The following is a 25,749-nucleotide window of genomic DNA, read 5'->3' as shown; positions in this document are numbered from 1 at the left end:
TTGAATTGCTGGGAATGATTCCCCTCTGGCCATGTTGAAAAATGACAAATACATAACATTCAGCTTAGTAAGCAAGACTGTAGCTATTTTATACTATATATACATATAATTTTTATATGACTAGGAAACCAAACAAAACACAAAAAACTGAATGTTCTTATTTTAAAAAGCGTAACTAGTTTGGTTCAACTCTTGAGGACTTCATCAAGAACAAACATACACAAAAGATAAGATTCAGAGAAACACAACAAAACATAAGAAATATAACTACCATTATGGTAAAAAAAAACAATTTATTTATTTTGTATCCAAACACAAGTGGTACAACATTATTTACAACAAATTAGGATACATTACAAATGAGAACAGCTTAAATTTGATAGGTGAATTATAAAGAGGAAATAACAAGTAAAATACGAAGAAAGAAACTATACATAAGTTATATACAATAAATATGGTCAGATGTTCCTCCAGTATCTTGTGCAATCAATTGCTCTTTCTGTGCAGGAATATAAGGTCCTCTTTTGTGCAAGGTGATTGAAGAAAGGGACAAGAAAAAAAGGTGTTCCATGGATTGGCTTGTCCTACACTCATAATTATCTGGTCCAGCGGCGAGGTAGCCCCATTTCATGAGGTTTCATTTGCAACGTCCTGTAGTTCGAAGTGCCAGTCTAGGTGGACACCACGTGGAAGATGTTCGGCTGTTGGAATACCGTTATTATTCTCAGAGTATAGTGTAGGCCACTGTTGAAGTCTCATCTCTGGAAGGTTTTAGGCAGTTGCTAGGAAGCTATGTCGCGATCTTTGTCTTTGGGGCACTGTGGTCTGGCCGAATAGTGGGTGGTGTTCATCATTCATTTGTCTGCTTCTTTCATCAGCTGAGAATGCAGATCTTTGAATTGAAGGGGGTGCAATACCAGCCAAAGTATACAGGTCTTTTAGTGATGTTGGTTTCAGGCATCCTGTAATTAAGCAGAAGCTTTCATTCAATGCTGGGTCAAGTTTTTCAGCATGGCAGGCATATTCAGCAGAAGAATGGCAAAGAGTCAAGGCAGAAGATCTCAGTGTGCTAGGGTCTGCACCCCATTTAGAGGAGGCAAGCTTTCTTAGTATGTTGTTTCTTGCATTCACTTTTGCTTTGTTTTTTCTATGTGTGTTTTATATGAAAGGGCATGATCGAGAGTCACACCGAGGTATATTGGGTTCCATGAATGTTCTAAATTAGAACCTCCCCAAGAAATCTGTAGCTTCCTGTTTGCTTCCTTATTGTTAAGGTGGAAAAGGCCTATCTGGGTTTTCAAGGGGTTTGGTTTTAATTGATTGCTATATGTGGTTAGACTTTTTAAGGAAAGTGATAGAGTAGTTTCAATGGACTTGAAATGTTTTGATATTGAATAGCTATGGCAAGGTCATCAGCATAGATAAAATTTCTAGTTCCTGGAAAGACGGAGAGATCATTGACATAAATGTTGAAAAGTAATGGTGATAACACACTCCCCTGGGGGGAGTGTTTTTTTGGGGGATGCCAGCGGCTTTTCCTACCCCCATGTCCACAAAAAAGCATCTGTTTTCCAAGAATGATTGGATCAGGAGAACAAGGCGATAGTCTCTAGTTATTCTGTATATTTTATTTCTGAGTGTGAGATAGTTTATGGTATCATATGCTGCATTTAGGTCTACACAGACTGCTCCTACCATTTTCTAAATATTGAATGAGGCTGAAAATTTGTGATGTGCAGGATTTGTCTGGTCTAAAACCAGCCTGCTCAGCAATAAGATGGGGTTCGATTAGGGGTTGTAGCCTATTCAAAATTTAATAAAATTGTTCATAGACTTTGAAGAAGTTGCTGAGTAATGATATAGGTCTGCAATTTTTTGCTTTGGTTGGAGTTTTCCCTGGTTTCAGAAAGGCCACCACTTTAGCATGCCTCTCAGATAGTTGGCATCCTTAGGGTTCTGAGGCAAGTGTTGTATAGTTTTAATAATCACTCTTTAGTCCTGGATCCAAAATGTTTCATTTGTTCATTACAGATATCAATGCCTGCAGATATTCTAGGTTTTAATAGATTTATGGCAGCATTGAGTTCAGTAATGGTGAAATCTGAGTTAATCATATTTTGTTTCTCACTTGGGGTTCTAAGTATCTTAGGTTTTGGGTGCTTTTTAGGAAATTTTCCATTCAGCAGCAGCTGGTGAGCAATTTGATTAGTTGTTACCTGTGGATGCTTATATGGCTTAGTGAAATCCTTCCTAATTCTGTTGATAAAGTTCCATGCCTTTCTGCTACTATGGGTCATACCAAGGGCTTCTATTTCTTTTTTCCATGAGGAACACCTTTCCTCTGCCATCTTGGAGCATAATTTTTCTCCTGCTTGGATAGTCTCCTCTGAGAAGGAGTTGGTGTTGCAAAACTGTAAATAATTAGCCTACTGGGCTTGTATGTCACTGGAAAGGCCTGGAATGTAGTTGGTGGGGCATCCTCGGGGGATTTGGTGGAGATTTTCCTCAATATTTTTATGAATTTGGGATATTCTTGAGGATTCGGAGGTACTGTTCTATGGAGCAGTTGAGATCTTCTATGAAACCCTTCCAATTAGCTTTTTTTGAAGTTAAATCGTCGCCTGTAAGGGACTGTGTTAGGCATAATGGCTGGGTTGAAATGAAGCGTTACAGGTCTATGTTGAGTATGTGGAATGGAATTTAAAACCTTTTTAACACAAATGTTGGATATTTTTGAGCTAACAAATATGAGGTCAGGGTTATAGCCTCGTTCCCATCTGCCACTGTTGAAAGATGCAGGGAGTTTTGGATTATGTATCAGGTTTAGAGAAAGGTTTTCAGGCCATTTTACAAGAAGTTCTCTATCTTCGTAAAAAAACAATACTATAATTTGAAAATATTTTGGACTTGACACTATTGAATGTGCAGGCATGGTGTCATTTTCACAATAACTTTTACCAATGAATTGTAATTGAATATCAGTCTGATAAGTTGCAGTTGAAATTTACTTTCAGATGATTAGGGTTGAGTATTATTTCTGTGGATTCTAGTATGTTTTTGTTACTAGACTCCACAGAATTTCATGGTAACATGAACATAACATCTCCAATACATCCCACTTTACTTTCTTGTCACAAGTAAATTGGTTGTCTTTTGGATTTGCAAAATTTAATAACTACATAAAGCCAAGAGACTGGATCTCTCCTGTTATGATGCCATTAATGTGATCCTCTATTATGCAGTTCTATGGATTTTTCAATTTGTCCATGACATGAGACATTCCAATCACACCACAGGCAGTAAAGTTAACACATGGGTATCTTCAGGCAGTGCTTTGGTTTCACCAGACAAAGCAAGGATCATAGATTGATCAGCAGTCTGAATGCAGTTTGAAGTTTGTACTTCTTGAGAATTTTTGCTAATTTGGTTGGAATAGAACTGATGTATGGTGGTGGTGATGGTGGAGTGTGTAGTGAAAGGCATATCTTATTTTGTGATTATCAATTTCATTGCATATTTCAGGATGAAACAAAAGAATGCAACAATTCTGTTGTTATAGCCATTCTTCTGGAATGTGGCCAGAAGAAAATGAGTTCTTCGGTTATTTCTTCAGCACCATCATTAATGTAATATTAGCTTGGACTCCTCATATTGACATTATCTGTAGTTTAGGGGGTCAATAATGATGAGACCGAGCACAGAAATATCTATTAGTGCAGGTTGGTTCTGTATATTATAATCTTCAGTCTGACTAAATACTGAGTAAGACAAACATCCAGAAAGGGAAGATAAACACTTTCTAACTCTGCTCTGAATTTGCTTTTGGATGTAGGTTGTTCAGATGATTTTAGCACTCTTGGAGGGTGGCCCGACTATAACCTCATATCAAGAATGCATCATCAATGTATCTTTCCCAGAGTCCTAGTTGTAATGGATAAGTTTCGTCTCTAGAACAGGATTTCTGGATTAGGTAAAAAATAAATAAAAAAATACCAAGAAAAAATACACAATGAATTAAAAAAATAGGAAAAAATCCATTAGCCCACCCACAGTACAAATGTACTATAGGTTTACAAATAAACCTCATGTGGGTTGGAGCCACATTAAAAAAGTGCTCATGGCTCTTTCTTCTAATGTTTATAGACAGGCACATGTTCTTGGTAGGCAAAGTCATCTGAATTCACAAAATGTTATAAGAGTACAACAGCTTTTCAAAAGTGTATCTTCCAATAGGGTTATTACTTCAGTGGAAACTTTTGTAAAAAAGAAAGAAGACATTGAAGTTTGCCAGACTTTCATCTTTGTAAAAGTGGACGTCTTATCTTAGGAACAAAATGTTCAGTTGTTAATATATGAAGTGTGAAGAGTCTGTCAGTCCTTTCAACAATTTAACTAAATGCAAAAGTAGGTACGTACCTATTTGTACAGGTGGGTGGAGTTTTTATTTATATTTATCCTGGCGTTTACAAAATCCCCTGCTCTTGTGGTTTATGTTATTATGGTCAAACTGGTCGTTCTGCTAACAGCAATCTTACGTAACTTCCAATCAATTTGGTGAAGGGTGTTAAGAGCATGATCTGAGAGGCCCACTTCACCAAAATTGTTAAATATAATGTGTTGTGTTCTTTTTTTACAGATAGGGTGAAGCAGGCCTCTCAAGATCATGCTCTTAACACCCTACACTAGACTGATTAGAAAAAGTACTTGTTCTTTACATCATACAAAAACCTGGTATGAACGGAAATTTAAAGAAGCCTGTGAAATTTTGATCAACTGCCCTAATCTTAACAATAATGTTAAGATTAGGACAGTTAATCATAAAGATCCAAAGGCATAAAAATCCCAAGAATTTGGATGGCACACATTCAGCCCACTTCATTTTCCAGCAAACCCTGAGTTCAGGACTCTAAGCAATTTTTCAATTTTTATTGGCCACCATCCATACTAGTTTGTTTTAATTTATATGTATACTTATATGAGTGATTTTTTTTTATGAACATGTCCTGTACACCCCTTGAGGGTACATGGCAGGAATTTGATGATGATGATGATGATGTTGATGTTGCTCTCTAACTTAATTTAATTTTGTAACCAAACAGATAATAATAACAGGACTCTAGCTTTGATGTAGCAAGTTTTTTTTTTATTTTTTATTTATTTATTTTTTTAAAATTCCACCAGAGGTTCAGGCCAATAATTTTAATGGTTGACCAGTAACTTTAGCCTACCATGTGGATTGTAGAGTATCTTGTTTCTGTGTATATGTATGTATACTCCAGATGATGACCTTAATGTAAAGTCGAAACATCGAGTAATTATTTTGGTTTATATTAAATTCAAATTTTCCTCTAGCACAGTAGTTGTTTCCATAATTTCTATGATGTATTAATTTTAAATATTTCAAACACTTCAGAAAAAGAAAGTTACCTGGTAATGTTCAAACTAATTGCTTTTACTAAATAAAAGTTAATACTTTTAAACATGATTTATTTATTAAAAACTTATTTTATTATAAGCAAAAACATTTAACATATTTTGGCTTATGAAAAAAAAAAAGGCATGCATAGATAATACACGTATATGCATGATAATATATCAATTAAAAATCAGTGGCAAATATATATTTTGTGGTTTGTTTGTCAAGCTAAGAGTGTTTGCATGAATTTAATTATTTTGTAATAAAATTTTTAAAAGTGCTGTTTTCTTCTTATAGTTTCAACAGTAAAGCATGGGAATTGTTCTGTGATAGTCTGGGCAGCAATATTATTATTATACAATTATCTCCATGGAGTCAGAAGACTCATCGTGGAAGATCCATCATTCACACAATACCTATCATACTTCTTAACCTCATTCACTGATGAAGCATCTAACCACCATTGGCAACCCATTCCATCCATTCACCACCCTCCAAAGCAAATAACTTAATCCTAACACCCTTGCTAACCATATTTTTACATAACTTCCACTGGTGACTCCTTGTTCTCTATCTTCTTGTCATGTACTGAATAAGTTTTCAGTGTCAATCTAATAAAACTTTTCACAACTTAAATGTCGCAATCATGTCTCCTCGTTTTTGCATATCAGCTAATTTTTCAAGATTACAAACAGTTCAAGATTGTGGCAGGTCTTTGGAATGCTCCCTATCAATTCTCATATAGAACATTTCACAGATCTGCCACAGTCTTTATCACTCCACAACTTCATCACAATGGAATCCATGAGTACTGATCTGTGAACAGATGTAGACTTATTGAGACCTTATATAGAAGAAAAATAACCTCTCTGTCCCTGCTTTTTAGTGTGTTCTTCAACAACGTAATCTGATGTGCTGTTTTGGTTACCTTCACGATATGCCCTCTAAACTTCAAATCCATGTCCACAATCATACCCAAGTCACTGGCTTCACCTGCAGTTTGACTCCACCAATATAGTACACAGCTTCTGATCTCTTCCCAAAGTGTATCACCTAACACTTGGCCACATTAAACTGGCAGCCATTTTCCTTGTCTGTTTAAGTCTAACTAGAGGATCTCTGCCTCACTTTCATTTACTATTGCTCTTCGCAGTTTAGCATTGTTAGAAAACAGCTAAATATTTCCTGTAAAATCATTTCCTATATCAGTGATATATAAATTAAACAAGAGAGGACCAAGTAATGAGCCGTCTGGTACACAACTGACCACTTACCTTCTCTTGGACTTAACCATACATAAACCACTCTTGGGTGTCTGTCCACCAGTCACTCTCTAATCCAATTACCAGATTCAAATCCATCTCCATTTGCTCCAATTTATGCAACAGAGTTCTGTGTGGAACTGTAAATCTTATATAATGCTTCTGTAAAGTCTAGCAATATCAATGAGAAGAAATTATCTTATCCAACTCCATTATCACTTGATTATAAAAAGTAAGCAAATACTAAGGCAAAAACTACCCCTTCACAAACCATGCTGCCCCTTATAGAGTATCATATTCCTATCCACCCAGACTTGGATTCTGCCTTTCATCAATTTCTCCAATATCTCAACTACCAATCCTGAGATGGTGATTGATGCTTCTGTCTTATTAAGCACTTGGTCAGAGGAGATATGAATTCCCTTGCACATTCTTGTAATACATGGGCTGATATGGCATCTAATCCCATGGCTGTATTCGTATTCAGGATCTGAAATATTTTAAGCACCTCCGCTTCTTCAATTTTCATTCTACTATCAGTGCATGTCACATGTGGCATTGCAATGTCATCCGTAGATAGCACACTGATACAAAATCTTCACTCAGTAATTCAACTACAGGAATATCCAGATTACCGCGGTTATTGTTGCCATGAAAAATACCGCAATAATCGAATCCGCGATAATAAGGATAAATAATGCATGTAAAATGGGTGATCAATGCCAAGGATTTTTCAAATCTATTAATTAAATTTTATATATCAAGTAAAAAAGAAATGTGCTAAACGTGTTAAGTAAAAAATGAAGGTTCATTAAGAAAAACAAGATTATTCTTTGATCTTTATTTATATATAAGTACATACAGTACATACAATTATTCTTTCTTGGATAAAAATTGGTGTAGAGTTGTCTGGTGGAATTTTTTCTTTCTTTTTTTTTCGTATAAAACTCAGTAGCAATGGATGGAATTTTCAATTTCCTGACGAACTTTCAGTGACCGCTCGAGATTAGGATCATCGTTCAAGATTTTTTCTTTAAAATTTTCAGCAATTCTAAACATTTTGTCCATTTCTTTGAGGGTAAATTCCTTCGGCGCCAAGTCAATTTGTTCGTCATTATCATCCATTTGAGCATCGTAAGAACATTCTCTCTCGAGGTTAATTAGGTCTTCATCATCCAGCTCCTTATCATGTGACTGAAGCAGGTCCTGAACATCACCTTTTTCAATTTCTTTTAGTCCTAGATCGAAACCCTAGAGTTTGCAGCGTGGTCTAAAATATGGCAAACAGTTGATTCATTTAGACCATGCTCGCTTGAAATTTTGGCTTTGGTAATGCCTGCTTCATACTTATTTATCATATGCAACTTATCTTCTAAGCTGATCATTCTACGTTTCTTCTTGATAGCTGTAGACGTGAAATCATCCTTGTTTCTTTTAGCATTCATTGTACGGGTAAATAACAATGAGAAATAAATATCCACATGTACTTCAGGCAAGGGCGGATAGTTACTGGTAAGAAGGTGCCGTCGGATAAAAACGAAGCACTACAAGAGAGCGATACCTGGAGAGTGGCGACTCAAACTGGTTGCATATGTAGTAGGCTACATCTCGTGGCCGCGATAATTCGAATTTGGAGCGCAATAATTGGAATTTTGATATCAAATTATAAACCGCGATAAATCGAGAATTGCGATAATCGAAGCCGCGATAATCGAGGTATTCCTGTATTTGGTTTGCTCGTTACCTACTCACCATCAGCACTTTTTAAAGAATGACTATGGACCTTCCATAGCCATTCCTCCCTTTACTTGTCACATAGTGAAAGAACTCCTTAGGGTTTATTTGGTCTCATCAGATAGCTTTCTCTGATAATTAGCTTTGCCCTTCCTTACCATACCAGTCACTCTTCTTGCCTGTACCTTATACTTATACTGCTTGCAGGCATACTGATCAGCATTTTGTTTATAATACCTCCAAGACCTTTTCCTTGTGTGCAGCTCCTGCTTAATGAAGTTATTCATTCATCTAACTCTTACATGATTCATCCTTCTGACTAGGTGTACATTCAGATACTGCTTTCTTACAACATCCTTTGGTCACCTCCTATGCACCAACAACATCTCTCCCTTCAAAATTCTTATACCAATGTTCTGCTGAAAGCTGTCTTCTCAGGTAGTCATAATCACCCTGCTTTGTTATTCCACAATAATTCCATAATATCACAGAATTCCTCTGCTGGTCCCAATATTACTGTTCATGGAAGAATTACTGCACGTGACTATTTGGAATTTTAGGCAATAAAGTTCATCCCATGATTCAAATGTCATTTCAAACAACACTGCAGTATTCCAAGATGAAAATGTCCACATTCACATTTTCAGCTTGGAATGTACCGTTGCAGTTTGAAGAACATGAAGTTGAACTTCAGCATCTCCCCTGGCCAGCACAATCACCAGATTTGAATGTATTTTAACCACATTGGTCAGTTTAGTAAACTAGCATAAGAAACAGATTTGCATCTCCAACATCTTTAAAACAACTTCAAGATGTTTTTCAAGAGGAATGGTACAAAATTCAACCAAAAACTATTCAAAAACTTATTTGAGCCCATCATTATTAAATTCCTGCCTTGTACCCTAAAGGGGTGTACAGGATGTGATAGTACTAATGAAAAATTTACATCATTACTAACTTCCTATCTACAAATTTCCTCCAAATCAGTCTGTTACCTGTCAAGATTCCAACATTATCAGATCTTATATTTCTGTCTTCTACGGCACTTTGTACTGTATCAATCCACCTATAACACAGACCCTTCCTCAGGGTCTTTTTCAACACTTGTTTTGCTAATCTTTCCTCTCCCATTCTGTTTAAGTAACCACACCACCTGAGATTAGCTCTGCTAATGCATTCCTGGATGCTGACAATGTCAAGTTCTTTCCTAATATCTTCGTTTTTAATATGATATTGCCATTGATGCCATCTGTTCATGCCCCTAATATTTCTCAGGACGCTCAATATCTGTGGTCTCTAGTCTTTGGTCAAGCATTTTACTTCTGACCCAGCTCCTTAGATGCATAAGTTAAAATTGGTTTGAACACTGTTTTGTACACAGCTAATTTAGTGCTTTGACTAATTTCTCTCTTATTCCATATAAATTTATTCAGTTGACTTCAAACCATACCAGCTTTATTGATTCTGTTGTCTATTTGCATATTTAATAACCATCTTATTAAAAATCATGTCTAAGCAGCTCAAATGTTTTACTTGTTCTATAGGTTCTCCATTCACAATGCAGTTGATATTTACAATGTTTCTGCCTATTTTCATTGTATTTGTCTTGTTATTACTGATTTTCATACCAAATTTATTACAACACTTATTCAATTTAGTAAAGAAATCTTGTAGACTTGTGCTGTATTTATTTAAAAGAATAACATCATCCACATAAAGCAAAGAGCTAAAATTAACACCTTCAATTTGGATATCAGGTTTAATACCACTTTCCTTCATAATGTGATGCATATATATAATGAATAATAGAGGGGATAATGTACATCCTTGTCTGACACTAGATTTAACATTAAAGCTGGCCTGGTTGGCCAAGTGGTTAGCATATATGCTCTCCAGCCAAAAGGCTGCAGGTTCGAATCCCACCGTGGACATAGATGTTTGTGATTGTCTGTGGAAATACTAGTGGTGATGGATGGCATTGGTGTAGTTGCAGTTCATTGTAGTTGTTGGATTGAGTGGTAGAAACAGAGAGTTACAGAGAGTTAGCAAAAAAACTCTTTTGGATTTACTTTGGCCTGCTTAGCTAATTTCTTTCAAAATTTGATTTAGCCTTCCTTACCATACTTATTATTTTTCTTGCTTGCAGTTTATATTGCTCATGAGTATGCTGATCACTTTTCTGTTTATACTCCTTTCACAATACTTTCTTTTTTTTTGCAGTTCTTGCTTTATATTGCTGCTCACCCACTAAATCTCTATTTAGTTCAGTAGAGATTTAGTGGGTTTCAATGACACTGGGTATGATGGGCACTCCTAAACAATAATAGGCTAAATATCCATAAAAATAATAATAAAAAAATATGAGTCATTCCAACTCCACTGCTATAGTTAAAAATGGATTAGATTTCAACACTAAATAATGAATATTATTAATAGCCTTCATTTCCTATTTGTTTAATAAATAACACATTTATCCATTCAAAATAACAATATCTTACATCAAAATACTTTCACAATATTAAATATATTACAGTTAATTTTCATCATTTTGGAAGTAAACCGAATTCCTGTTCAAGTAATTCCTATTATATTAAAAATACTGTTCAGAATAAAATTTAAAATTATGAACAGATTTAAAACTAACTAACATAGATTTTGAATGCCAATTCTTCTTCACTGAAAGCAAATGAATTCCCACAAATAGCAAAAACACAATAGCACTTTCTTACAAAAGTAATTTTACCTGAAAAGCTACAAAAATTAATGCACGTAATTACAAATTTATTGAAATAAACTGAAATTTTTAAAAAGGCTAAGAAATACATATAATATGTAACAAAAGAACTATATATAATTTTAGAAAGCAATAATACCTGCAAACTCACGCAATGGGGATGTGCGTGTTGGACTAGTTGGAGATTTCCTTACTGGACTCCCATACCTATTATATGATATTTCACCCCGCAACACAGAATCATAATTATTTCCAAGACTGTTTACTTTTTCAATAGTTGGAGAATAATCAGCATGCTCCTTAATTAAGCACTTGAAACAGAAAGTACCTTTCAGTATTATTATCCTCTCCATTTAATTAAATGGATAAATAGAAATTAATGACCTTTTTAACATGTTTTCATTTTATGGATACTCAAATTAATATGAAATACTAATAAGAAAGAGAAAAGCAGAACTAACGAGAATGTTAATTCTTTTCTATTTCTCTTTAGAACATGGATTAATCATTACTAACACATTCTAGATCTACGTTTTCAAGATGTACAAAACTTCAATACAGATCCTTATTATAAGGTGTTTTATATAAAATTGGGTGCAAGACAAGAGTGAATGTTAATCATTATCAATATGGATTATGTTATGAAAGAAAGTGACATTAAGCCAGATATCAAAATTAGAAATATTAAGTTCAACTGTTTACTAAATGTAAATGATGTTAAACTTTTAAATAAATGACAGTAGAAATTATGCATGAACATTATAGCTTGCCCACAGATTAGAGTCTTCGACACTTCTGCGCATGTCACAAAAAGGAGAATCCATTCCGATAATAGGGTAATCAATCCATATTGTGGGATCAGTTGTTTATTATCACACGTCAGAAAATTAACTTCTGTTTTATGATCATTGTAGTTAACTATGTTGCTTGTATAACAGTTGGAAAATTTTACTTATAACACATGGGATTTCACGAGTCGGCGACCAATTCGTACGTCCTTCATTTCTTTCTCCCCTTCAGCATGAATCGACTATTCTTGGCAGGTTTCCAAGTGGAGATCTCTAAAGCATGGGCATGCTATAGCAATAAAATGGGAGAACTATGAAAATAGGAAGGAATATGGAACACATTCTGAATGAAGAACCTATAGAACAAGTTAAACAGTTCAGGTGTTTTAGCACAATATTTAGTTAAACCGGCAAATTATATGTAAAATGTCAAGATAATAAAGGAAACAAGATATGGTAGAAGACAGCATGAAAAAAATTAAATGGAGTAAGAGAGAATTTAGTCAAGACAAAGTAACAATATACGACAGTGTTTAAACCAACTTGAAAATGTGGATCTGAGATAGGGTTACAAATAAAATGGTTGATCAAAGATTAGAGACTACAGTTACATAAGTTCTATGGGGGGGGGGGGGGGATGTAGGGCAGGTGAACAAATGGCAGAAACACATTAAAAATGAAGTTAATCTAAGGTGGTGTGGTTACGTAAACAGGGAAGAGAGACTGTTAATTCAAAAGGTGATTGATGACAGGTAAAAAACTAGAAGAAGACTATGTCTGGTCCGAAATGTTCTCGGCCTAACAATGAAAAAACGAATTTACAATTTCAAAATTATTTTTATTTTCAACATAATCTCCCTTAAGACTAACACATTTATTCCAGTGATACTCCAGCGCCATTATCCCGTCCCTGTAGTGGTTTTCAGTAAGATCTGTAAAATACTCCTCTACAGCTGCAATCACCTCTTGATTCGAAGAAAAATGCTGACCAGCAAGAAAGATTTTTAGTTTTGGGAAGAGATAGAAGTCAGAGGGAGCCAAATGTGGAGAATAGGGGGGATGTTGCAACAATTCATAGTGCAGATCCCTTAATTTTCCCATTGCCAAAACACCTTTGTGGGCAGGTGCATTGTCCTGATTAAAGATGATTTTTTTCCTTCTGCAAACCAGGTCTTTTCTCACGAATTTTTTTTTGTCTAGTCTGGTTAAAAGATCAGAATAATATTTCCTGGTTATTGTTTTACCCTTTTCAAGATGACTAATAAACAAAATGCCTTTAACATCCCAAAACACTGATGCCATGACCTTGTCTTCTTTGGTGCTGAACAACCGGCTTCTGTCCACTGTTTTCACTGTTGTTTGGATTCTGGTGTGTACTGGTGAATCCAAGTCTCATCCATAGTAATAAATCAATGCACAAAATCAGTTTTAATCTTCTCAAAATGCTCCAAGCACTGTTCAGAAGTTTTCATGCAAGTGTGTTTTTGATCAGTGCAGCACACCCATCTTGTGCAAAGCTTTTTCATTTGCAATTCTTCATGAAAAATGTATCCTACACATTCTTTTGAAATGCCTATAGTCTCAGCAATTTCATGCACTTTGATTCACTGGTCATCCAATACCATATTGTGCACTGATCAATGATTCCTGGTGTTGTTACACTTTTTGGTCATCCTTCACGAGGATCATCTTCAAGGCTGGTACGGCCACGTTTAAACTTGGCAGCCCATTTCTTAATTGCCAAAAACGAAGGAGAAGGGGGAGCCCATAACCTTTTATGAACCTTCAGATGAATTTCTTTTGGCATTAAACCTTCTTTTACAAAGAAGGTTATAACTGCACGATACTCAATTTCACCATTTCAAGGGATACAGACAGCACTTTGGCTTCTGACAGCTATATAAAAAAAACTACTTCATAGAATGACTTTCAATTTCAAATAAATGCTTATGGCAGATGTACCAACTTACAAAAAAAAAAAAAAAATCTTGTCAATAGTGTTGCTATTTATGGTCAAGGCTGAGAACTTTTCAGACCACCCGAGTAGGTGGACTGATTCAGTAAGCAGCATCTTAGACTAAAATGTGGAGCATTATTAGGGTTTTGACAAATAACAGGTCTCTTTTTATGCGGATTTGCAGTTATGCAGTATAGTACGTCCACATATACGAGACCTTTCGACACTTCTGCACATGTCAACAGAAGGAGAATCCATTCTGATAATAGGGTAATCCAGCGTTTCCCAAACTTTTCCTACAACGGAACACTTCACAAATCCTGAAATTTTCATGGAACACCTTGGTTATTTTGTAATATATTAATTAATAATCAATTGTTAATTTAGCTAATTTATTATTATTAATTAATAATTAATTAAACATAACATTAAATTAATTTGTGTTGATTTTCATTGACATATCCCATTGTGATCACCAAAAATTTATAATATAACTACTTACGAGTGAATGCAGATTTTTTCTCTTGTGGGCTGATAGTTTTCCCCTCCCTTTGTACATCCTGGAGATTGCTTTGTAGGCTGGAGGTGGATGAATCACTATCTGTTGCATAACAAACACCTTCAATAAGAGATTTCTTAACACCAAAATTAAACAAAGTCCCTTGTCTCTTATTCATATTAAAATTTAAATCTGTAGGCCTATTTCTTTGAAAAAAGCACGCCACTATGGTTTCATAACAAGCATGTGGATAATGCCTTAAGTGACAATGATATTATTGGATATCGATTAACTTTAGATATCGTCAAAGATCCAGAAAACGATAGTCAAGCAGAAGAAAAACCTCTCCCTCTCACTGCAAATATAATTCGAGAAGGTCTTGAACTGTGCAATAAATTGGAAAACCATTTTCTTGTTAATGACAAAAATTCTGAATGAGCCTTTAAATTCCAACGTGAGCTGAAGAACTGTATGTCTGGATATCGTGAGCTGTATAAAAAATTAGTGAAATCATCATCGCAAAGTTTAATCACTGATTACATTGTCAGAAGAAAACAAATCAGCACAAAATGAGGGTGAAGCTAATTCTGTTTGTGAAAAATCATTGCCTTTACCATATAGATCTGATGCGCTGACTATCTCTTCTGGTGATGAAAGTGATTTTGCACCAGTTCGCAAACGTTGCCGAATATTGTCTAATAGCGATGATAATTCTGATGACAAAATGTAAAAAAAAAAAAAAAAAAAATTGTTACTTTTCAATAAAATTAAATGAATAAAGCTTTAAAACAAACTTTCATTCTTATTTTCCTAAATTTTTTTGAATTTTCATAAACTTTTTTATGTGATTTTAGGTTTAGTTTAATTCACTGCTTCGGTTTTATGCGGTTTTAGAAAATTATGGAACATATCCCTAATTTTTCAACCTAAGTTAGGCCTTTTTTGTGTGTTTTTTTATATGCAGTTTTCTGTGGAACATATCTACCGCATAAAAAGAGACTCGACTGTATTTTGAAACTGTTCAGAGGAAATGATAAGAAAAACAATCATATAATATTCTTTCTTTTAAGGTTACATGGTGATCAGCACTCATATTTGTAAATTTAGTGACACAAAAACATACATGTTGAACAGATTATTTTATTAATTACTAATAAAATAAAACTTGACGTTTCGACCCCTGTATCGAGGTCATCATCTGAAGAATACAAGTGTATAAGGAACCAAGCTACATACTCATGCCCTCTATACCGGTAAACGAAATCTACGTATTAAAGTTAAGGGATATTACATCCCATATTGTTTCATAGCCGAATAAGAAACTCAAAGAGTTTCATGCCGAATATAGTAAATATATAAAGTTCGGCAAGTCCAAGCGTAAGCAAATACCTGGATAGTGTTACAACTGACCTTTTAGGGAGTGCAACACTGAGGTAACTCATGGTAAGGGTGGAGCAAGCTCTGATCACTATTCTTGATATTTCCCTATAATGCGAAACCTAGCTCCTAGGAGCTGAATTACTGTTCTACATTATGAGTGAGAGAAGGTCAAACACAACCCAAATCTCAACAAAAATGACGGCCTAACCATTTCAAGAATGTGGAGGACCCATCTACAACCTGTATAACAACCTAAACTAGCCATAGAAAAATCCCACTACAAGAAGACAACCTGGTAATGTGTTTGTAACATTCAACAGCAACAAAGAAATCATATTATAACAATCAGAACTATCCAGAAGAATATTAATACATGAGGACTTTAGCAGTTTATTGTAGTTGTATTTATTTATTTTATTTTTTATTATATTTTTATTTATTTATTTATTTTTTTTTTTATCACTAGAGGTCAGGTTAGAGAAAAGGATTAATTAACTAAGTAGATTTAGTTTACCGGTACAGGGCATAAGCATGTAGCTTGGTTCCTTATGCATTTGTATTCTTCCGATGATGACCTCGATACAGAAGTCGAAACGTCAAGTTTTATTTTATTAGTAATTAATAAAATAATCTGTTCAACACGTGTGTTTTTGTGTCCCTAAATTTACAAATATGAATCATATAATATTATCACCTACACATCCCTTGAGAATACATGTCAAGAATTTGATGGTAATATTTATTAAGAATAAGGAAGTAACATGAAAGATATATAAGAAAACAGTCCTACCCAAAAGGATTTTATTCCTACCATCTTTATTTCTAAATATTAGTTCACATACCATATACATATTTAAGGCCATAAAGTGAAAAATATTTAATGTCACATTTATTTCATTAATAAGTGTCATATTCTCTAAATGGAACTATTGTTTGTAAACATAAGATGTCAAGCACATACCTTAATTTCCAAAGACTGTCTTCGAAGTAATTCTTTTTCTATCCCCACAGGTTCTAAATTTCCAATTTTCTTTTCCATATTAATAAGCCACTCTAAAACTTTTGCTCTAAGAATTTCATAGGCCGAGAGCTGCTCAGCACGAACTTTATTTTGTCTCTGCTTATCTGCAAGTGCATCTCCTAATTCTTTCCACTGCTGGTCAAGCACCTTGAGTTTTTCTTTTATTACTATGGTATCAGTCACATCTCTCTTACTTATCAGATTTTTGCCCTTTCTAATCATTTCTTCAAAATCATCTTTTCTAGTGTTTCGCTCATTCATGGCATCTTCAATCACAGATGAATATTCTTCAGCTTCCATCTTAGAAATGTCATGCCTATGTACTTTTTCAAATATATTAATTATCCACTCCTCAAATCTAACAACCATCGTTTCAAAAGTTCCCAATGTTCCTGAAATCTGTATATAGAATTTATTAAAAATTACACAAACAACCTTATCTACTTCACTGTTAATAATAAAACTAGCTCATTAATATTTCAGATTTTAAATGGCTCTATACCTAAAGCAATTGATCTTAATTCATAATATTTAAAATTTTGAATGAAACAAATACTACATGTATCATAAAATGCAAGTAAATTCAACAGATATAAATATTAAAAGATAAAAAAATCAATATTAAATGACTAAAATTAAAAACAAGCAATTCTGACCATGATATTGCTAGTATAGTAAGGTTACAAAAATGTAATTGATAACAGAAAAACATAGCATGTGAGAAAAACAATGATATCTGAGGTTTAGAGTTTACAGATTTTATATATAGTATAAAAAAAAAATTAAAAAAAAAAAAAAATGAAGCATAATTAAAATTATGATCCACTTCAAATTATGATCTCCTTCAAATAATGATCTCCTTCAAATTATGATCCACCTTATGGTATGCAACAATTCCAGAGGTCCTTCCAATGTATAATGCACTGTTCTAAGGACACTGGAAATGTCTCATTGCTGTTCAATTGTTATATATCAACGTCTTAGAATTGTTTCCCCTTCCATTCATCCTTGACAAGAAAGAGAAGCCACAAAGCATCAAATTTGGTGGATAATGGTAGATGTAGCGTGGCTTTGTTAAGAATGCCTGGAGACTGAAAAACATATGACACATCACAGGATAGATCACAGTGCAAATACCAAGTCCTATTTCTGAGGTAGTATCTGACTGCATCCCAAAGACACTGAAGAATGTTTCTGTAAATAGTGTAATTCGTGACTGAACCAGAGGATGAAACAGCAGACATACATAGCTTCTTTTTGAAAGAAAGCAATCAGCATTGACTAATGGAGAGGAGTCAAATATCTTGGAATAAAAACTTGGAATAAAACACTGTTTCTCCAAATGCATGCTGTAACATTTCAAACATTTCCGTAGCAGAACTACACACACACACACACACACACACACACATACACACAGTTTGCACTGGTGAAAGACTAGAAGTTAGAGTTATCACTTGAAATTGAGTTTTCATGTTTGTTTCTTTTTTTTTTTAATTGAATTTGGATTAGCTTTTCTTTTTTGCAGACATTTTGGACTTTCATGCAGAATGTGCACTGGGATTTAGATTTAAGTCAGTTAGAGATATCTAATTTTTTTTATTGTAGATTGTCTTTAGTTGTGAGATAAGCTTTGACATTGGCAGCAGTATACACATGAGCTTTGTAGTATAATCCAAAAGAACAACAGCAAAGTAAAATTCATTTATTTCCTAGTGATAAGCCCTAAGCTTAACAGTTTTGAGAACAACTGAAGAAATACCATTAGAGAATCTCAATCTTTTTTCTAGGTGAAGATTATGTGAGGCACTGAGTGGGAAGCACTGGATGAAATAGGAAGGAATTTTTACCCTAAAGGATGAAAAGCAAAGCTGTAAATTACAAGACAGCTGTCTTATTATATCTTAAATCCTTTAAGTTGAACTTTTATACTTTTCTATTTCACATCACATGAATATAACCTCATAATTCGGAAAGATTGGTTGGAGGAAAAAGCAAAACTGTGTGAAGAAGCTAATAAAAGAAATGACAATAAAACTATAAAATAAAATTCTTTTATAGTTTATTTTATAAAATAAATTATAAAAGAATTAACTAAGATATATAAAGATAAACCACTAACAATGAAAGATAAACACAATCTAGAAACTGGAATACTTTTCAGAAAGAACATGAGGAGGAAAGTATAACAGAAGAGATGATATATGAAAAGGCACCACCCATAACTGGCAGAAATTATAAATGCAATGAACCAAATGAAACTCTCGAAAGCTACGGGCAAAGATGAAATATCTATAGAATTGTGGAAATATAGGGGCGAGGAAGCCATTAACTTCTTAATGAAATTATTTAATCAAATTCTTTATACTGGAGTAATCCCAACTGACTGGAAAACAGAAGTTATTATACCAATTCATAAAAAAGGAGACAAAAGAATATGTGAAAATTATAGACCCATAACACTCTTAAGCCATAGCTATAAACTATTCATTTGAATTATACAAAAGAGAACACAGGTGCTTACAGAAAAAATCATAGAAGAAAATCAAGCAGGATTCAGGCCACATAGATCCACTATTGACCACATCTTCACCATTAATAATATAGCAGAAAAATATTGGGAATACAACCTGCCCATATACTGTTGTTTTATAGATTTCAAGCAAGCCTTTGATTCAGTTAATAGAAACAAATTGATCACCATTTTAAAGAATGTAAGAATGGATTCAGATATTTTAACATTTATTACAAATTATTATGGAGTCACTAAAGCTTTTGTTAAAATGAACAATATTAAAACCAAGGATTTCAGAGTTGAGAAAGGTGTAATGCAGTGTTGCCCTCTTTCACCTCAACTCTTTATCATCTTCCTAGAAGAAGTCTGTAAAACCATAGCTGATGAACCAGGTGTAAAAATCAATGGCACCAACATTAATCACATCAAATACGCTGATGATATCATTATCCTAGCAGATTCTGAATTACAGTTAGAAAAACCTATTAATATCTTAAATGACTCCTATAAAACCTATGGTATGAAAATAAATCTTCATAAAACAAAAATAATGAAGATAATTAGAGAAGAAGAAAATATTTCTATAAATCTCTGTTGGAACAAGTTAATAAATGTGTTTATCTTGGCAGTCTCATTTCTAGTAACCTTAACAACATGGCAACAGTAAAACACAGGCTAAATCTTGGTTAGACCAGTATGAATAAACTGAATAAAATATGGAAAAATAAAAAAATTCCAACAAGTCTAAAACTAAAATTACATAAAACAATTATCATCCCCTTAGCTACCTATGCTTCAGAAGCCCAGAGATTAACTCAACAACCAATCAAGAAACTTGAAGCATTTGAAATGAAATGCCTCAGAAAAATCAACAACACCCACTGGATGTAACACAAAACCAATGATCAAGTTAGAATAGATTTAAACTTCCCAGATGATGTAATTAGATACAATCATTAAGCATCAGTTGAGATGGTTTGGTCACATTCGGAGAATGGCCCCTCATAGATTGCCAAATTTAGCTCTGAATGGATATATATGAGGTAAAAGACCTAGAGGCAGACCAAGAAGTACTTGGATAAAGTTGCTGAAAGAACATTCCCATCTGCTCAGCTATAGAGTCATGACTGAGATGACCAAAGATCGCGATAAGTGGAGAAACTTTCTTCTTAGTGGACTCAACTGGTTACCAAGTGGATGAGATGATGATGAATTTGGAAAGAAGTCAACATCCAACATTTCTCAAAAAAAAAAAAAAAGTCCAACAAAACTGGACTATTCAATGAGCAGCATATGGCTCCCATTTCCATCCTCTCCAAAATAACAGAACCAAAGTAATACTTTCCTGTGTGATTGATGATCACGAATATGGATTCCTCCAGAACTAATCTACAGGAGATACTACAGTTAGCATCACTGACCTTTGACGATTACAGTGAAAAAAATGAGAAACGTAAGTTGATATTCATCATATTACCAAAAGTGCTGCAGAAAAGCATTCATCACACAGGCTTCCTCGTACATTTTGTAATGTGATATCAAGTTTCTTCCAGCTGTGCACATGAGGACAAATTTTATCCCCTAATCCCTCTTGTTATCAATCAGTGGGTGTAAAAGGTTCTGTTTTCTATATACATATTTTCTATATACACATTGCATCCTCTGTATACAATGATTTTCTTTCCTTATCAACTAAATTCATAGCTTTAGTGGTGCCAATATTTTGCACTCCTCTTTCTTCCCGAAATGTGGTAATGTACTACTTAATAAGACTGTAAGATCCAGCACGCTCCTTAAATATTCATCTCTGTACCATACACTAGTGAAGAAAAGACAGATTTACTAATTTATTAATTTTTTTGAAAATTGTAATTATATTAATTTTATCAATTACTTAATTTTACATTAATTTAAAAAATATATACTAAAAAACTCCTGCTTGCATGAAGACATTGAATTCCACTCAATGTCTTCAATGAAGAAATAAAAAACCCTCTATTCTTTGACTTAGTGTCTGCACATTTTCTTCAAACATACAAAAATATGCATCAATGGCTGCCTCAGCATACAAAAAAGGCTAGTCTTCCTATTCCACAAACAGCCACTACCAATTTTCAAAACCATTACATTAATTTTACAACATGACAAAATTTCATGCCGGCTGGGGCATCGTCCGGTTAAACAAGGCCCCCCCGTTGTTATCTCCAGCGAACCATGGCTAACAGCGAAAAGTTAGCTACTGGAACAAATCTGAAAACAAACACCAACTCAACATCACCAGAGTTAAAGATCGGTACTATCAACATAAGAAGCCTGAATGGCAAAGAAATGGAGCTAGCTGAGAAATTAGGTAAGTACCAGATCGACATAACACGGGTGACTAAAACAAAAAAGACAAAAATTGGTGAGATCTTTCTGAGCAATAAATACAAAATGTTATATTCAGGCAATGACAATCAAGGAAAAGAAGGAGTAGCCATAGTATTCAACACAAAATACGAGGCTGATCTTCTTGAATGGCAGTTAGTCTCAAGTAGAGTAATGTGGGCAAATATGAGAATGGGGAACTGGACAATGAGACTTATTTAGTGATTTGTGGTCCCACAGAAGGTTCTACTAAGGTAGAAGTGGAGGAATTTTTTCAGGCTTTAGAAAAAGCAGCTGCCACAATGAAAAAGGAAAAGTTGGTCCTTGTCAGGGATCTAAATAGCCGAGTAATAAATGATTGCGATACATACGAAAATATTTTGGAAAAATTTGGAGAAAAGAGCAAAGCTAATAATAATGGCAAATATCTGTTGGATTTCTGCTCAGGACATGGACTGGTTATTACTAACACTGTGTTCCAACATAAAAATGTGCACAAATTCATATGGAGAGAAGAGGCAAGGAATAAGAAAGTCTCATTGACTATGTTATTGTTGATAGTGATATTTTCTCCCTGGTGCAAGACACCAGAGTGTACAGAGAATTTGAAATTGGAAGTGATCACTTATTTAGTCTTGAGCAGGATAAAATTGAATTTCATATTGAAAAGAATAACATGTAAAAAAGTTTTAAAGCGAATAAAAGTTGAGCAGCTCTCAGATGTGAACCGTAGACTAAAATACACAAAGATTATTGAAGAAAAAATGAATGAGTTTGAGAACAGGAATCAAGCCCTGGAGATTCAGTGGCAAACTCTGAAGAAAACATTGATTGATTCTGCCAGAGAGGCATGTGGTGATGTTGGCTGCAAGGATAAAAAAAATCAGAGAACTCCCTGGTGGACACAGGAAGTTAAAGAGGCAGTGAAGGAAAAGAAGAAAGCATATCAAAAGTTCCTGGCAAATAAGTCAGCTTGTGCTCTTAGAGAGACAAATGCAAGAATGCTAAACACTGTGTAAAACCTAGCTAAACAAAAGTCATGGGAAGACTTTGGCAAGAATATAGAAAATAAATATCAAGAAGATGGCAAAATATTCTGGAGGTTGTTGAAGAAGATTAGGAATGGAGGAAAGAGTGCTGTAAAAGGAGTTAGAGATGATAAAGGTGACATGAAAATGGGAGAAAAAGATATCCTTGAAGTATGGAGTAATTACTTTGAAAAACTGCTAAATGAAACAAGCAGCGATGACAGCACAGTGGTAAAAAACACTGACCAGGCATGCAGTCAGGAATACATATCTATTCTTGAAGTAGAAAAAGCCATCAAAGGCTTGAAATGTGGAATGGCTGCAGGAGTAGATGATACTCGACCAGAAATGCTGAAGTATGGTGGTATAAGAGTCTTACAGTGGCTGCCCTCATAGTTCAGAAAGCCTGGACAGAGGGACGAATTCCTGATGATTGGAGTAGAGCTCTCATAGTACCCATATATAAAAAGGGCAATAAAACTGAATGTGAGAATTACAGAGGTATTTCTCTACTGAGTGGTCCTGGCAAGATCTATGCAAGTATACTTGAGAAACGGTTGAGAAGAATTGTGGAAGAAAAGCTTGGTGAAGAACAAGCTGGATTCAGGCCAAATAGAGGCTGTCAGGATCAGATCTTCACTTTAAGACAAATAGTCGAGAAAGCATGGGAATAAACAAAGATCTGTATTTAAGTTTTGTCGATTTGGAAAAGGCATATGACAAGGTGCCAAGAGAGAAGCTATTCAATACTCTACAGTTATTTGGTGTCAATGGGGCATTATATCAAGCAATACTTAGTCTTTATTTGAGTTGTGAGTCAGCAGTTAGAATTGAAGGAAGTATAGGATGATGGTTTAATGTTAAATCTGGTGTGAGACAAGGATGTACATTATCCCCTCTGGTATTCATTATCTATATGGATCACATTATGAAGGAAAATGGTATTAAACCTGATATCCAAATTGGAGATATTAATCTTAGCTCTTCGCTTTATGCGGATGATGTTATACTCCTAAATAAATCTGCTACAAGTCTGCAAGCTTCTCTGACTAAATTGAATAACTGTTGTAATAGATATGGTATGAAGGTCAGCAATAAAAAGACAAAGACAATGAAAATAGGCAGAATCATTGAAAATGTCAACTGTGTTGTGAATGGAGAACCTGTGGAACAAGTAAAACATTTCAGCTACTTAGGCACGATTTTTAGTGAAGATGGTAAATTCAATATAGAAATAGACAATAGAATCAACAAAGCTGGTATTGTGGGAAGTCAATTGAATAAATTCATATTCAATAAGAGAGAAATTAGTCGGAACACTAAATTAGCTGTACACAAGACAGTGTTCAAACCAGTTTTAACTTATGGATCTGAGAGCTGGGTCAGAAGTAAAACACTTGACCAAAGACTAGAGACTGCAGATATGAGAGTCCTGAGAAAGATTATAGGCGTGAACAGATGGCATCAATGGCAATATCATATTAAAAATGAGGATGTTAGGAAAGAATTTGACATTGTCAGCATCCAGGAATGCGTTAGCAGAGCTAATCTCAGGTGGTATGGTCACTTAAACAGAATGGGCGAAGAAAGATTAGCAAAACAAGTGTTCTCTGCCAGGTTGGCAGCAAAACGACCCAGAGGAAGACCAAGATATAGGTGGATTGATATGGTAAAAAGTGCCTTAGGGAGATAGAAATATAAGATTTGGATAATCTGATGATTGATACATTTAGAAAATATTAATTGAATAATGATTGGTAATTTATCAATATTATTAATCCCAAATAAAATCGAAATAATTTTCCATTGAGGGAAACTCAACTATTTTTTTTATATCTCAGAATTTTAAACTGTCTTTTAAAATCCAATAAAACATGCTTTTTGTCAATATTTAATTATTAAATTCTTCAATCCTTTAATAATTTCCATAAAACTTCACACACTTCATTTAAAGCAGTGTTTTGTTAACACGTTCGCTGCCACGCTACTCAGTCATAGTTTGTTCCCGCAAGCCAAGCTCTTTTCGCGTCTTCAAGGTCATCATGAGTAATCTCGTAGCCGGCTTATCAGACAGAATTTTGTTTCATATGCCAACTACGAGTAATCTCGTATCACTTCCATCTATATATTAGATGTGCTGATGCCAGTGTTTATTGCGTCTAGTTCAGTTTTAGTTTCTAGTCTCTAAGAACCTTCAATTTCGCCATGACCAGTAAAAGAAAACTTACTGATATAGAAGTAGAAGCTTATGCTAATATGAGCGATGATGAATTTCATGAAATATTTGGTTCCGATTCCGAAGATGATCCTACAGACGACTCTAGCGGTGACTCCGATGATGAAGAAACTTTTGAAGATGAAGTTAGCAACCAGCCAAATACATCAACATCAACTTATTGGGAAAATTCAGAAGAGCCCCCACAATATGACTTTGTTGAAACTGCAGGTTTTAAAATTGACACTGGAAATTTCAGTATCAAAAGGTTAGTTGAACTTTTCTTTTCTGAATATTTTCTCACAATTTTAGTAGAACAAACCAATTTATATGCTTTACAAAATATTGAGGAAAGTTGAGCGCAGTTCAAAAAAAGTCGAAGAATTTCTAACTGAAAAGCAACAGACATACCTGAAATGAAATTATTTCTTGGACTTTTACTTCATATGGGTCCTTGTAATTTACCGTCTATTGAGCATTATTGGAGTACAAATCAACTTTACAATTTGCCATTTTGGTGCTCTAAAATGAGCCGAAATCGATTTCAAATTTTATTGCGTCATTTGCATTTCGCAGATAATTCCCAAGCAGCTAACAATAAATTGCACAAATTAAGACCAGTCCTAGATCATTTTAATAGTGTAATGCGAAACTGCTACACACCAGACAGAAACTTATGTATTGATGAGTCAATGGTGTTGTGGCACGGTAGACTGGTATTTCGGCAATACATAAAAAACAAAAAACATAAATATGGCGTGAAATTCTATGAACTATGCGAATCAAATGGATTGGTGATAAAAATAAAAATTTATACAGGAAAATCTGAATTG

General features: G+C 34.4%; 1 protein-coding gene across 1 annotated transcript in view; it reads right to left on the bottom strand.

Annotated features, from left to right (window-relative positions):
- shot (dystonin-like protein short stop) overlaps nt 1-25,749 on the bottom strand; it is a 1,304,552-nt gene that overhangs the window by 709,006 nt on the left and 569,797 nt on the right. Inside the window, exons 39-40 of the mRNA XM_090402172.1 lie at nt 16,732-17,190; nt 11,286-11,457 (exon numbers count right to left, since the gene is read on the bottom strand). Of these exons, the coding sequence (XP_090258298.1) occupies nt 11,286-11,457; nt 16,732-17,190 (631 nt within the window). The remainder of the gene's footprint in view (nt 1-11,285; nt 11,458-16,731; nt 17,191-25,749) is intronic.

Source organism: Typopeltis vanoorti, chromosome 12 (genome assembly GCF_054136105.1).
Source record: "Typopeltis vanoorti isolate ZY-2024b chromosome 12, IOZ_Tvanoo_1.0, whole genome shotgun sequence".
NCBI classification, from domain to species: Eukaryota; Metazoa; Arthropoda; class Arachnida; order Uropygi; family Thelyphonidae; genus Typopeltis; species Typopeltis vanoorti.
This window is presented reverse-complemented; position numbering and strand designations above follow the sequence as displayed.